This window comes from Gallus gallus, chromosome 4 (genome assembly GCF_016699485.2).
Source record: "Gallus gallus isolate bGalGal1 chromosome 4, bGalGal1.mat.broiler.GRCg7b, whole genome shotgun sequence".
NCBI lineage: Eukaryota > Metazoa > Chordata > Aves > Galliformes > Phasianidae > Gallus > Gallus gallus.
The window spans coordinates 1,806,587-1,819,734 of NC_052535.1; the positions used below are offsets into that span (position 1 = coordinate 1,806,587).

Genomic DNA, 13,148 nt, shown 5'->3' on the forward strand with positions numbered 1-13,148 from the left:
GCGGAGGGGGACGCGCGTGGGAACGCAGCCCACGCGTGCGCGAGGGAAGCAGGTGAGAGCATGCACCGCGCGGCGCGGGGATTTGCATCCACCCACGCGCGCACGGGCGTGGGGAGCACGGAGAGGTGCCGGGCACATGCGTGTGCATCCATTCACCTGCGTGTGCATGCATGCGCGTGCATCCATTCATGTGTGAGCGCGCACACATATGTGCATCCGTTCACCTGCGTGTGTACGCACGCGTGTGCGTCCGTTCGCCTTCCTCCCCGCGTGTGCCCCCACGCAACGCGCGCGATCACCTGTATGTGCGTGCGGATGCTCACACGCGTGGCCACGCACCCACCCGCGTGTGTTTGCTCACACGTATGGGCATGCACCGCGTATGCGTGTGCTCACACGTGTGCGCTCTGAGCCCCCGTTCACCTGCGCTCACCCACACGTGCCCACGCTCGCACCCCCGTGTTTCCGCCCCACGCACCGCCCCACGCGCGACATCTCCCCGCGGGTGCCACCCAGCGGCCGGCACTCCTCTCGCAGCGTGGGGTCGCCGCGACCCCCCGAGCCCACCCCGATCCCCCGGGGCCACTGTCCCCAGCTCAGCCCGGTGGCATTGGGGACATCTGGGGACGCGGTGACAAAGCACGCAGGACACGGTGGGACAGTTGTGCAGCAGCTGCTGCTCCTTTAGTGTGTGACGGTCGCCGGGGCGCCGTGTCCCCTCCCCGGGGGGACAGCACTCTTTGGTCCTAGCAGTGACCCCATGCACGGCACCCCAAAACGTCCCCACGTCCCCCCTCCTGCAGAACCCCTGTGCAAAACGAGCGCGGAGGGGACAGACGGACAGTAGGGACAGACGGTGGCAGAGGGACTAAGTGCTGTTTGGGGACAGCGCGGCACAGGCAGATTTGGGGACGGGAGCCCCGTTGTGTCCTTGGGGGGATTTGTCCCCCATGTTCTTCCCTTCCGGTGCAGGTGACACCGCCGCTCAGCGTCCCCGTGGGCAATGGGGACACAGAACCGAGGGACCGGGGCCATTGTTCCCAACACAATGGGGAGGAAGAGGAGGCCGCATTCCTCTGCCTCCGGACAGACCAGATGGACACACGGAACCGGACAGAACGGATGGACAGGGGGGCAGAGGGCTTAACCCTTGGAGGCACGGGGTTGAAGGCACACGGCGGGATGGGGGACGCGGTGACACCCGTCCCATGTGTCAAATGGTCGGCCTGGAGAATAAATATGTGAAAAATAAACAAGATGGATGGATGGATGGATGGATGGATGGATGGATGGATGGATGGATGGATGGACGGACGGACGGACGGATGGATGGACAGATGGATGGGGCTAGCAGCTGGTGGGCGCCTGGCCGAGGCTCTCCCGCAGGCAGCGCAGCTGCTCCTGCCCCAGCTTGATCTTCTCGTCCAGCTCGCGCTGCTCGGCCGTCAGCGCCGACTTCATCTTGACGAAGTGCCGGTAGTCCTGCAGCTGCTCGGGGGGCAGATAGCGGGCCACCATGGCGCCCACCGCCTCCTCCCGCCGCCCCACGTGCTCCCGCAGCTCCTTGGCGTCCTCCAGCTGCGCCGCCAGCAGCCGCTGCTTCTCCCGCAGGGCCACCTGCAGACCACACCCAGGACATGGGTCCCACGGCCCCGCTGCAGCCCGACCCCATACGCCCCCGCCGTTCCCACTGCACACCTTATCCTCGGAGGCGGCGTGCGGCCCCAGAGCGCTCAGCGCGTTCTCCACCCGCGCCAGGCGGCCCGACAGGGACAGCAGCAGGTTGACCACCTTGTCCAGGTCCCCCACGAAGAGGCGGTACTTGTCGAACTCGCCCGGCGTGCAGAGCGCCTGCAGGCGGGCTGCCACCTCCTCGCCCAGAGCCCCGTTGGCGCTGATGTCCTCCTGCAGTCCCCGCTGCGCCTCCCGCAGCACCGCCAGCTTGCGGCTCAGGCTCTCCACCAGCTGCAGCTGCCGGGGGGACGGAGACAGACGGGGTTGGGGACCAACATAGGGGAGCGTGGATGCCAGCACGGCAATGCAGCGAGCAGCCTTGCATGGATGGAGTCATGCAGTCGGCACCCTTGCAATAGATCAGGGATGCAACAAGCATTATTGCATGGATGGAGCATGCAGCCAGCATCTTTGTACAGATGGAGACATGCAGCTGGCATCACTGCATGGATGAAAGCACGCAGCTTGCATCCTTGCGTGGATGGAGGCATGCAGCCAGAATCCTTGCATAGATGAAGATGCAGTGAGCAGCCTTGAACGGTGGAGGGATGCAACCACCATCCTTGCATGGACTTTCGCACCCTGCAGCCAGCATTCCTGCACGGATGGAGCGGTGCAGCCTCCACCCAGAAACCCCAGTCCCTGTTACCTTTTTCTCCACCAGCTCCCGCTCCAACTCCTCCTCCTCCTCTGAGCTCCCCTCCGCCACCTCCGGCAGCTCCTTCACCTTGCCCAGCAGCTCGGCTTTGCCATAATACGCTGCGTAGGAGGGGGGGCTGCCGGCGGTCCCGGGGGGAGGCGAGATGGGCTCAAAGCCCTGCCTGCGGGCACAGGGACTCAGTGAAGGGGACGCCACCATCCCCACGCACCCAGGAGAAATGGGGTGCCATCCCTACCTGTCCTGCGGCTCCTGGTGCCAATCCTGCTGGATCCGCTCCCTCCATGCCTGGCGGTCCCCTGCTGCCAGCAGCTCGCCCATAACAGTGGCAGTGGTGACCGGAGGGGACACCAAGATGCCGGCCAAGGAGCGGTCCCTGCCTGCCACGTCCCACAGCAGCTCCTCCGAATTCATGCGGCGGGGTTGAGGCCGCCCCCCGCGGGCGTTGGACCCCTCAGGGCTGCGGGAGTGGGGTCCCCCCGGGGTGCCCACGGGGCTGGGAGCGGGCAGGGGGCACTCACTGGACCAGCCCCGCTCCCGGCCCCGACTAAGCCTTTGGGGAGGGTCCTCCTGCTCCCAGGGGTCCTTCGATATTGAGCACTCCTCCCTCACCCTGTGGACACAGTGGTGGGAACATCACCGCATGGGGACATGCAGGCAGGGGACGGAGAGCTCAGGGACCCCCCTCCCCATCTGCAAACCCCCCACAAGGGGACCCCCTGTGTTTCACCCAGCCAAGTGATGGAGACGCTGACACCATCCTCTGAAGGACAGCGTGGTCCCCAGTCCCCAAAAGTGGGGAGGTGGCCCTGGGGTCCCCACGGCGCCCACCTGCAGAGCTCAGCTTCGGGTTCCGGCGTCCCACGGGGGCGGCCAGGGGGGGTCTCAGCAGCGAGGCTGCGCGTCCGCTGCCGCACGGCTTCGGCAATGCTACGGGACGGTGGCGGGGCCGTGCCGGATCCGGAGCCGTCTTTGGGATGCTGTGATGCTCGGCGCAACCTGTACTGCTCCCAGTTGGGTGGAGGCGGGCGGGGGGGCGGGGGACCCTTTTTTTTGGGTAAACCCGGAGCCTCTGATTGCACCCGGAGGAAGTCTCCGCGGGCACAGGGGCTGGAGGGCTCCAGGTTGAGGTGGCTCTCGGAGAAGGCTCGGCCCCGCAGCGGGCGGTGCAGAGGCTCTGGGGGGGGCTCGGGGGAGCGGGGCGGCCGCTCGCCATCCCAGGACAGGTCGTGCGTGGACGTGGTGCGGTAGCAGGGCGGCCACTCGGGCTCGGAGCTCTCAAAGCAGGGCCGGAAGGGTCCGAGCCGCTGGAAGCCCGGTTTGTAGTGGGTGAGCTCACTGGGGAGAAAAGCATCAGGAAGTCACCCCTCGATCTTCCCACCCCTTTGCACGCATGGTGACACGTGCAGCCCCCCAGACCCCACACGGGCTCACCCGATGGACTGGCTGGTTTTCCTGCTTATCGCCGGCGGCTCCCACTCCTCCAGGGGAAATTCCTGCGTGGGGATGGAGAGACGGCAGGAATCAAGTAGGATCCAGCAAGCCAGGACTCGATGCTCAACCCCAAATCCCCAAAGCGCGGCTCACTCACCGGCATAAATGCCTTCCGGGGTGCCCAGGGGCTGCTCTCATCCCGTGGCATGCAGCAGCAGTCGGGGCAGCGTGCCCACGGGTGGCAGCGGTAGGCATGGCCGCGGGGCAGCAGCGCCGGGCACATCTCCCCGGTGCAGTAGCGGCAAGGTTCGTGCATCCCAGGGGGAGCCCCGTAGGGATAGGGGCAGCCCCGCAGATACTCCAGCTCGCCGTGCCTCGGCAGCACCTTGTAGTAGGGCGGCTGCTCCCGGCAGCACTCGCTGTAGGGTCCAGATCCGCGGCGAACGTCGCGGTGCTCAGCGGGCGGGAAAGGGTCGGGCTCGGCCGCTTTTTGGGGCTTTCCATGCCAGGCGGGTGCGGGGCGGCTGCTCTCCTCGAAGAATCTGCGGCGGTCAGCAAAGGGCAGGAGGACGGCTTCCTCTGCAGCCTTGTGCTCACGAGGACTGGGCGAGCGCTGCGGCTGCAGCTTGTGCTCCGGAGACCAACGCCAGCGGCCCCGGCTGGGTGCCACCCGTTCAACTTCGGGGCCTGGCAGCGTGTCCCCCACACAGCTCCTGCCGTCCTCGCTGGGCGCGGGGCTCGGCGAGCCCTCTGCGGGTTCCTCCGCCTCCTCCACCGGCTCCTCGCCCCGGGGTTGCGCTCCGGGTCCCCGGCTCTTCTGCAGCTGCGCTTTGCGGCGCTGGATCTCGTTGCGCAGGTTGGTGGCGAAGCGTTCGCTGCGGCGCCGAAAGTGAGCCGAGCGGTTCGGGGGGCCCCCACCACGCCGACCCCCCGCCCGGTGCTCCTCAGCCAGGCCCTCAGTGCTGGGTGCGGGGCTGAGCCCGCCTGGCCCGCGAGGCTCGGCGTGCAGCGGGGACGTGGTCCAGCGGTGGTTATCAGGCGCTGGAGACGCAGGGGATGCCCGCCCGCTGCCGGTGCTCACGTGGAGGGCGCGGAGCTGGGAGGCCAGCAGCTGCTCGGGCGCGCTGTGACGATGGCCTTGCAGAGGGGACAGCAGTGTGGTGTCCCCCGCTGTCTCCATCCCCGCGTCCGGCGCACGGTGCGCGCTGCTCTCCGGGTAGGGCCGGTCCCCGCCGTCCCCAGCGCAGCGGTCGGGGTGGGAGCTCAACATGTAGTACTGATCGGCAGAGAGCTGCTCCCTGGGGGGACACGCTGCCAGCATCCTCCCGCTGCTCCCCTCGCCGTCCTTGTCCCGCTGGCAGAGGAAGGTGTCAGAGATCCACCTCCCCTGGGCGTGCAGCGGGGTGGCGGGCACCGACACACGGCGGCGGTCCGTGCCGCTGGCTGGGGATGCCCGCAGGCTGTCCCTGCGCACCGGGGGCTGTGGGGGCACGGGGTGCCGGGCGGCGTGCCGCTTGTCCGCTCCTTCAGCAGCTGTCTGCAGGTAGCGTGGGTCTGGGGGCTTGCAGGGACCCTCAGAGTTGGCAGCGTCCTCGGGGCGCAGGGATAAGGCGCAGTCTGAGGTGTTGGAGCTGGCTGAGAAGGAGCTGTAGGCTGAGTCTCGCTTGCTGTGGTGCTCAACAGGTGACGGGGTGCCCTCGTAGTAAGCGTGGCCGGGCTGATCCAGGCTTTCCATGCTCCCGATGGAGCTGCTCCGGTCTGTGCTGCAGTGCCGGGACAGCGGGTTCCACTGCAGGGACAGCTCGCTGCCGGCAGCGTCACGGTGCCGTCAGTGTCCCCGAAGGGGAGCATACAACCCCCAGGTTCAGGTCAGCACAACGGCTGCCCAGGGGACATGGGGAATGCGTGGCACCGGGACTCGTCACCTCCTGGCTGCCTCCGGCACAGCCACCACCCCTTCCTGCCAGCAGTAAACAGGGCAGAGGAGAACCCGCGGTGTGGGGCAGCTTGGGGACCCCCTCCCCGTTCTCCCCCTGGCCGGGACCCCTCCGTGTTTTCTCACCTGACATCACAACCCGAGGGCCAGGAGAGGCTGAAGGCATCGGGGGGGCAGTGCATGGCCGGGGCGTCGGAGCGGATTTCGGCAAGCTTGGCCATGTGCCAGGAATGGGGCCGGAGGACGGGCACGCTCCTCCTTGCCAAGAGCAACAGCGGGAGAGGACAAGAATGGGGAGGAAGCCGGGCCGAGGAACCGGGGCTGAAGTCACTTCCTATGGGGTTTCCTGCCCACCCCCCCACCCCCAGGCCAGCGCCCATCTAAGGGGGACAGCAGTGATTGGGGGGGGACCGCAGGGGTCCCAGGTATGGCACACGGGGTCCTGGCACAGGGCACGGCTGAGCATTCTCCTCCCAAGCCCAGCACAAGCTCAGCCCTCCTGGGTTCAGCTGCTGGACCCTGGTGAAGGGACAACGGGGACAGCTCTGTGCCCCCCATCCCAGTCCCTCCTAAGAGTTCCCATATGGATATAAGGGGTGATGCCACCCCCTGCACCCCACAAATGCCATCCGCCAGCCCCAGCATCCATCGGGCTGCCCCGCTCCCCAGGGCTTGGCACAGAGGGAACGGGGTCTGAAGTGAGGGCACGGGGGTCCCTTATCCCTCTCTCCCACACCCCCAAACTCACCATGGATGAGGCTGCGCCCCGGCGGCGGCACGGCCCGGGACCCTCTGTGCCCCCCAGCACTGCAGCCCGGCTGGGAGCAGCCGGCAGAGAGGCTGCAGGGGGGGGACTGGGGGGGCCGGCACTGCCTCTCCTTCCTTCCCCAGGCAAGCAGGAAGGGAGAGCTTGGAGATACCGCCCAGAGAGGGGGCGGTGAGCTGGGGCACCAGGCTGGGACCTGCCCACCCCACTGCAGGGACCAGGAGTGATGCTAGGGGTGACCCCACACCCAGACCCCCTCCCCATCCCTATGCCAACCTGCGGACGATCATCTTGAGGGTGCGGTAGGAGCCCTTGATGAGGATGAGGGCTTCCTGGCGGGAGCCGTACAGGGGGGTCCCGCTGATGTTCACCAGCTCATCGCCAGGCTGCAGCCTCTGGGACAGCGCTGCCTTCCCCCCGTCCTCCACCTGGGTGAGAGACAGGCATCAGGGCAGAACCATCCCAGAAGCTGCCCCCCACACCCCGGTGGTGCCTTCAGCCCGAGCACCCCGCTGTGAATGCACGGGATCCGTGGTGTCCGCCCCAGTCACATGAAATTCTGAGCTCAGAAAGGGCAGAGGGAAAGGAGGAGGGGGAAGAAAAATGTCCCGTCCCAGCAGATTCCCCTGCGGGCGCGGGCAGCACAAGGGCTCTTTGTGCCCGTCACCCATAGGGGCTTCATTCCCAGCCCCGTAAGGATGCTGCTCTGCTGCCCGCCTCTGGGCTTAAGGGGAAAACAGCCAGCACGGCGCTCCGCACCCATTCCCGGAGGGCTCCACGGGGACCCCAAAGCCACCTATGGGGTGACACGCCACCGCCAGGCGCCCACCCTGCCCGCGGGCTCCCCACCCTGCCCGGCAGAGGAACGGGCTCTGCACACAGCGCCCTCAGCACCCGCCTGGGTGGCTGCCAGCCCCACTACCGCCCCCCCCCCCCCCCCCCGCAGCACCCCCAGGGGCAGAGCCGGGGGACCAACAGGCAGCGCAGCGCCCGCGGAGCTGAGCAGCCGAACCGCAGCGTTCGCTCCGGTCCCCAATGGTGGCACCAAGCCGGCCGGTGGGAATACCTGCTGGAACCCACGCCGAGCCCACCGCAGGACAGGACCCACACAGCGGGACCCCCTCCGTCCTTCCTCCAGCATGGGGGCCCGGGGCCCCCCATCCCGCCGGCACGCACGCCCCTCGGCCGGCTGCGGGCGCCCCGGGGGACCCTCACTGAATGCACAGAGCGCTGGAACAAGCCCCCTTTGTCTGCACTGCACACGCGGCGGTGGCGGGGGCCGGCACGGCGAGGACCCCCCCCCCCCCCCCCCCCCGATTCCTGCAGCAACAGGACGCGTCCCCGGCGTCCCCATCTCAGATTCGGGGCACAGTGGCTCTCAGCCCCGCGGTGACACCCCTGGGGCACAGGGCAGGGACGGGAGCCACTTTTCCAGCTCCCCCAGCCAGACCACGCTGCAACGGGGCGGGATGGCCCTGGGTACACTGGGAGGGACAAACTTGGGGGGGCACGAACGAAGAGGGGACGGGGCTGACCCCCTGCCATGCATTTGGGGTGACCCGCGGGTGCCGCACAACTCCCGCTGGGGCGATGCCCCCCGATCCCAAAAAAGTGGGGACAGCAACAGAGTGAGGGACAACTGCAGGGTGGGGGACACCCGCAGGGTGGGGGGGTCAGAAGAAGGGGAGCGCGGCGGCCACCTCCCCCGCGACAAACCCCGTCCCCCAGCGCGGACCCTTCGCGGATGGGCCGGGAGCGGGATCGGAGGGACTCCAACTTCCCCCAAAGTTCCATCTCGAGGATATGGAGGCAGCATAGCGGGGACACGGGTGCCCCCCCGTCCCGGCATCGCCTTCCTTTGGGGTGGAGGGGTGCGGGGGCGGCCGCCCCCCCGCCAGCCCAACGGATGTGCCGGAGGAATTTCCTCCCGCTCCCTGCGCTCCGCCCTCCCTGCCCCCGGGGGGAGCCCTGGGAAGCAGGCAAAGGGAGTCGGGGGGGGGGGGGACGCGGGACCCCCGATCTTACCTTGGAGACGATGAGGGGCTCGCCGTGCTCCAGTCCCCCCCGCAGCGTGAAGCCCCAGGGCGCGCCGCCCTGGAGCTGCACATGCACCAACTGCACGGCCCCGGGCCGGCCCTCGGCCCGCTCCATGGCCGCTACCGCCCCATCCCGGCACGGCTCGGCACGGCTCGGCACGGCGGAGGAAATGACCCCCCCCCCCGGCCCGCCTGGCTGGGGCGGAGCGCAGACAGCCCCGCCCGGCACGGCTCGGCACGGCTCGGAGCCGTCCGCTGCGCTGGGATAGGAGCGGTGCGGCTCGGAGCGTCCCGGTAGAACGAGGAGGGCTGGCACGGCTGGGCACGGCACGGCACGGCACGGCACGGCTCAGGCATACTCATGGCACATCGCCCTTGGCACCGTTTGGTTTGGCACGACGTGGCACAACTTAGCCCTCCGTGGCACCGTTCAGCCCCGCGTGGCACAGTTTGGCACAGCCGAGCGCAGCTTGGCGCAGCACACGAGCAAGCTTGGCGCGCTGGGGCTTGGCACAGCTCAGCACGGTTTGGCTTGGCACGGCTCAGCACAGTTTGGCTTGGCACGGCTCAGCTCGCAGCCTGTGCTGGACATCGAGGGGCGCACCCCGCCGCGTCCCACCCGGTGTCACCCGTTACCACGCCTGGGAGGGGTGGGTGACGCAAGGCCGTCTGGCCCCCGCCCTGTCCCCCGGGACGTCACCCCACGTCCCCCCGGCAGCTCTGACTCATTGCCTCTTGGCCAAAACGGCCGCGCCAGCAGCTCCGAGCTGTCCCCACGCCACTGGGATTCGGGACACCCCACCCTCCCACATGTCCCCGCTGTCCCTGCGCCGCTGCTGGCGGTCCCCACCCCGTATCCCTCCTTGCCCTCTCCGTCCCACCACGTGAAGCACACTTTAGGCAAGGAGATGTCCTGCCAGGGTGGCAGGAGTGTCACTGGGCTTGGGGACGGTGTCCCCCATAAGGCTGTGCCTCAGGTGACCACGCAGGTGACACAGCTGAGCCTGGTGACAGCTCAGGTACCACCTGGCCGTGTTCTGTGCTGCTGGGCTCTGGGTCCCTATATCCACATACATTTTGGGGATCCCCCCCCCCACACACACCTAGGCTCAGGGACACCACCCCACCTCCCAGCAGGGGAAACTGAGGCACCTGGCCCCTGTGAGCCCCTGAGGCTGAGCAGAGCTGTGGTGAGCCCACCCGATGCTCTCCTCCAGCCTGACCCTTCAGTGAGCTGCAGAGAACTGGGAGCACTTGGAGTGGGTCTCAGGGGCTCCTGCCCCTTTAAGCTCTAATTAGGACCATGCCTTTAAAAAGTCCCATGGGCCCCAGTTTCCTTACCCTGCTGGACCAGGCCGGTGAGGAGCAGGTGGGCTGAGCGAGCTGGTCCTCCCACCACCCCACTGCACCCCTTCCCCACCCCGGCACTTTTAAGCCCCCCTCCCATTGCCAGGCTTTTGTCCAGCTGGCTTTGCCCCCTGCTTTGGGGGATTTGGGTTTTAGCCCTGATCTTGCACTCCTTTTGCAGAGCCCCCCCTCTTCACCCTTTTTCTCTTTGTGCCGAGCTGAATCCTCTGGCATGGGTGCTGTAGCGTGACAGCACCCCGGGACCTCTTTCTGCTTTACCTCTGGGGGAGAACACATGAAGCATGACTGCAGTGCTCCTCTGATCCTGCTGTCACCTCACCCCTTGTCATCCACCATGGCTTTGCTCCGGCCCTTCACCGCCCTCCTCCTCCTCACCGTGCTGCTCTCCTGGGCTGCGAGCCAGACTCCCCCCTTGCCCCTCTTGCAAGCACTGCGGGCACAAGCACCGGGTAGCCAGGGCTGGAGAGGGGGTGCAGCCAGTGGGCAGCCCCTGCGCTACATGCTGGAGCTGTACCAACGTGCTGCTGACCATGAGGGACGGCCCCGGCGTGGCCGCAGTCTGAGCACCAACACCGTGCGGCTGGTGCAGGCAGCTTCCCATGGGGGACAGCCCTGGGCAGGTAAGGTGGTGGCAATGGGTGATGTGGTGCACAGAGCTGCTGGGGTTGTTTTGAGTCCTGGAGTCTCTGCTTGGGCCCGTGCTGTGCCCTGGTGGAGCGGCACTTGGTTGTGAGGGTCCCCCTTGGCCTGGGGGCAGTGTTGCTTCTTGGTGTGTGATGTGCCCTGTGTGATGGCATTTGGCCACGGGGTCCCTCTTGGCTTGGAGATGTTGGTCTGTCATTCCTTGCGTCCTCCTGATGCCCTGTGAATAGTTTCCCCTTGGCTTGGTGATGCTGTCTCTGCTATGCCCTCGTTGTGCCTTTCTGAAGCAGTGCTGGGATCCCCACTTTGGCTTGGAGATGTTCTGTGTGGTGCTCACTGTGCCTTGTGGAGCCCTTGGCAATGAGGTCCCCCTTGGCCTGGGGACACTGTTTCTACTCGGGTCCTCACCATGCCCTGTGGAGCATTTGGTCATGGGATCTCTCCTTAATTAGAGATGCTGGCTTGGGGACAACAAGGGCAAGGGCATCGCTTGGTACTCAAGCTGCAAGCACTGCTGGCTCTCCGCTCCCATTGCAGTGCTGGCACAGGAAATGGAACTCCTCCCAGGAGCTCTTTGCCGAGGGCCCCAACGCCCATGCTGGGCACAGCGGGGTGGGATGAGGCCGTGCCCCAGGCCTGGCTGCCCCAGGCGGGAGCTGACGGCTGCTTTCCTCCTGCAGGTCGCTGGTACGTGCAGCCCCTCACCTACCGCCTGGACGCCCAGTCTGAAGCTGAGCACCTTCTCCGTGTCACCGTGGCCTACCCTCAGAGCCTGCCGCTGCCCCGTGGCCGCCTCCTGTGTGCCGTGGAGCTGCTGCCTGCTGCCAAAGCCCCGGCGGTACTGCTCAGCCCCACCGCCCCATCCCGCCACGGCTGGGCCGAAGCGGACATCACCCCCTATTTATCCCCAGCAAACAGCAGCTCAGGAGGGACGCTGACCCTGCGGCACATCTGCGTGCGATCCGGCCGAGCCGCCACGGCCGCCCCGCCGTCCCCTGCGGACCCCTTCCTCCTCCTCTTCCTCAATGACACCCGCAGTGGGACTCTCCCGGAGCCTCGGCGCAGCCGGCGCGAGGCAGGGACGCTTCTCCACGACCTGCCCGGCTACCTGCGGGATGCCGGAGGGGACAAAAGCGACTGCTCCCTGCGCTCCTTCCCCGTCAGCTTCGCCCAGCTGGGTTGGGACCATTGGATCATCGCTCCCCATCGCTACAACCCACGCTACTGTAAGGGCGTGTGCCCACGGCTCCTCCGGGACGGCTACCACGCGCCCAACCACGCCGTGGTGCAGAACTTGGTCCACCAGCTGGTGGATGCCAACGTCCCCCGGCCCTCCTGCGTCCCCTACCGCTACAGCCCCATCAGCGTCCTGATGATCCAGCACGACGGCAGCATCCTCTACAAGGAGTATGAGAACATGATTGCAGAGTCCTGCACCTGCCGCTAACCTGTGCCCGGAGCTGGATTTCTTTTGGATGTGTTTTGATGCTTGGTGGGTGGTTGGTGTTTTTTGGGTTTGTTTTTTTTTGCTGGGGAGGGGGTTTGTCTCCACTCGATGCGATGCTCTGAGGGAAAGTTTTACAGTTTTATGGAAGACTTATAAAAAGAAATGATGTAGGATTTTAAAGGTGGGAGCCTGCCCTTAGCATCCCTCTGTCCTGCACTGCTGTGTGTTGTAGGGGCTGGAGCACGAAGCTGGTGGAGAGCACGTCTCCATGCTGTCACCTGCACCCATAGGACTCAGTCACACGCACCCCAAGCCATCTCATCCCTGGGTATTTTGGGGGCTCCCCCCGTTGCAGCCCCCCTCCTGGCTTTCCTTGGGATGGCTATGGAACCCAGTGGGATGCAAGGATGGCAGTGTCGCCCCATTGCCTCTCCCTCTGCTGTCCCACGTGGGCTGGGCTCTGCTCTGTACCTGTCCTTGTTCCCAGAGGTGCCCCCCAGGCCCACAGCCTGGCTTTCCTCTATTTATTGCTGACTGTGTTAATAAAGAAATGACTGAATTTTGCTAAAGTCCACCTCGGTGCCTCCTTTGTTCCATTGCTGGTCTGGGGGGGCACGCCAAGCCCCGGCCACCTCCTTTTGTGTCCCCCACACTGCTCCTTCTGCTGGGACACAAGGAGCCCCGGGTTCCCCTCCTGTCCCCGTGCCTTGGGGATCCTGGGGTGGGTGGGTGCCCTGGGGGCTCCAGTTCTCCTTCAATGAGGGGTTAGGGAGATGTGCCACCAGCATGCTCCCCCGTCGCATGGGCAGCCCGGGGGATGGCAGTGTGTTATTGCATGCTCAGTGTCCCCCCGCGTCTGCAGCCGGTAGCGGCCTTCCGCGGCGCCCCGCTGTCCCCATGTCCCCGCGTGGCCCCCTGTCCCCGCCCGCCCTTCGCGGCCTCCGCCCACCAGGGGGCGCTGCACGCCGCCCCTCCCACCGGCCGCGGAGGCGCCGGGTCCTGACCGCTGCATAGTGAGCGTGGCAAGGCGCTCCGCCGCCCCCACCTCCCGAAAGCTGCGGGGCGGAGCGAGCGGATAATCCACTCCGAATACCCCTCAAACATCCGGTCCTAGAGGAGGTTGAGCT

General features: G+C 66.8%; 2 protein-coding genes across 3 annotated transcripts; one reads left to right on the plus strand and one right to left on the minus strand.

Moving 5' to 3' along the window:
* Positions 1 to 657: 657 nt before the first annotated feature.
* On the minus strand, positions 658 to 8,712 carry SHROOM4 (shroom family member 4). 2 transcript variants are annotated; one of them, XM_015278367.4, is made up of 10 exons: positions 8,554 to 8,712; positions 6,805 to 6,956; positions 5,889 to 6,020; positions 3,984 to 5,589; positions 3,827 to 3,888; positions 3,224 to 3,730; positions 2,631 to 3,005; positions 2,384 to 2,555; positions 1,699 to 1,971; positions 658 to 1,617 (listed from the first exon to the last, which is right to left on the minus strand). In XM_015278367.4, the coding sequence occupies exons 1-10, from the start codon at positions 8,677 to 8,679 to the stop codon at positions 1,348 to 1,350; spliced, it is 3,675 nt and encodes a 1,224-aa protein (XP_015133853.1). In that variant the 5' UTR covers positions 8,680 to 8,712; the 3' UTR covers positions 658 to 1,347. The 2 variants fall into 2 exon arrangements, with proteins under 2 accessions (XP_015133853.1, XP_015133852.1); XM_015278366.4 differs by having other exon boundaries at positions 3,984 to 5,631.
* A 1,191-nt stretch (positions 8,713 to 9,903) lies between these two features.
* On the plus strand, positions 9,904 to 12,769 carry BMP15 (bone morphogenetic protein 15). The gene is made up of 2 exons (NM_001006589.3): positions 9,904 to 10,552; positions 11,255 to 12,769. Exons 1-2 carry the CDS (start codon positions 10,267 to 10,269, stop codon positions 12,019 to 12,021), a joined length of 1,053 nt encoding a protein of 350 aa, NP_001006589.2. The 5' UTR covers positions 9,904 to 10,266; the 3' UTR covers positions 12,022 to 12,769.
* Positions 12,770 to 13,148: the final 379 nt, after the last annotated feature.

What these genes read in the sequence shown, in the direction of transcription:
- SHROOM4 (XM_015278366.4), bottom strand. Translation starts at nt 8,679, where the DNA reads ATGGAGCGGGCCGAGGGCCGGCCCGGGGCCGTGCAGTTGGTGCATGTG. An exon ending in CCCTCGGGTTGTGATGTCAG is followed by an intron (nt 5,632 to 5,888) that starts GTGAGAAAACAC and finishes CGCTGCCGGCAG; the next exon opens with CGAGCTGTCCCTGCAGTGGA. An exon ending in CCCGGAAGGCATTTATGCCG is followed by an intron (nt 3,889 to 3,983) that starts GTGAGTGAGCCG and finishes ATCCCCACGCAG; the next exon opens with GAATTTCCCCTGGAGGAGTG.
- BMP15 (NM_001006589.3), top strand. Translation starts at nt 10,267, where the DNA reads ATGGCTTTGCTCCGGCCCTTCACCGCCCTCCTCCTCCTCACCGTGCTG. An exon ending in TGGGGGACAGCCCTGGGCAG is followed by an intron (nt 10,553 to 11,254) that starts GTAAGGTGGTGG and finishes TTCCTCCTGCAG; the next exon opens with GTCGCTGGTACGTGCAGCCC.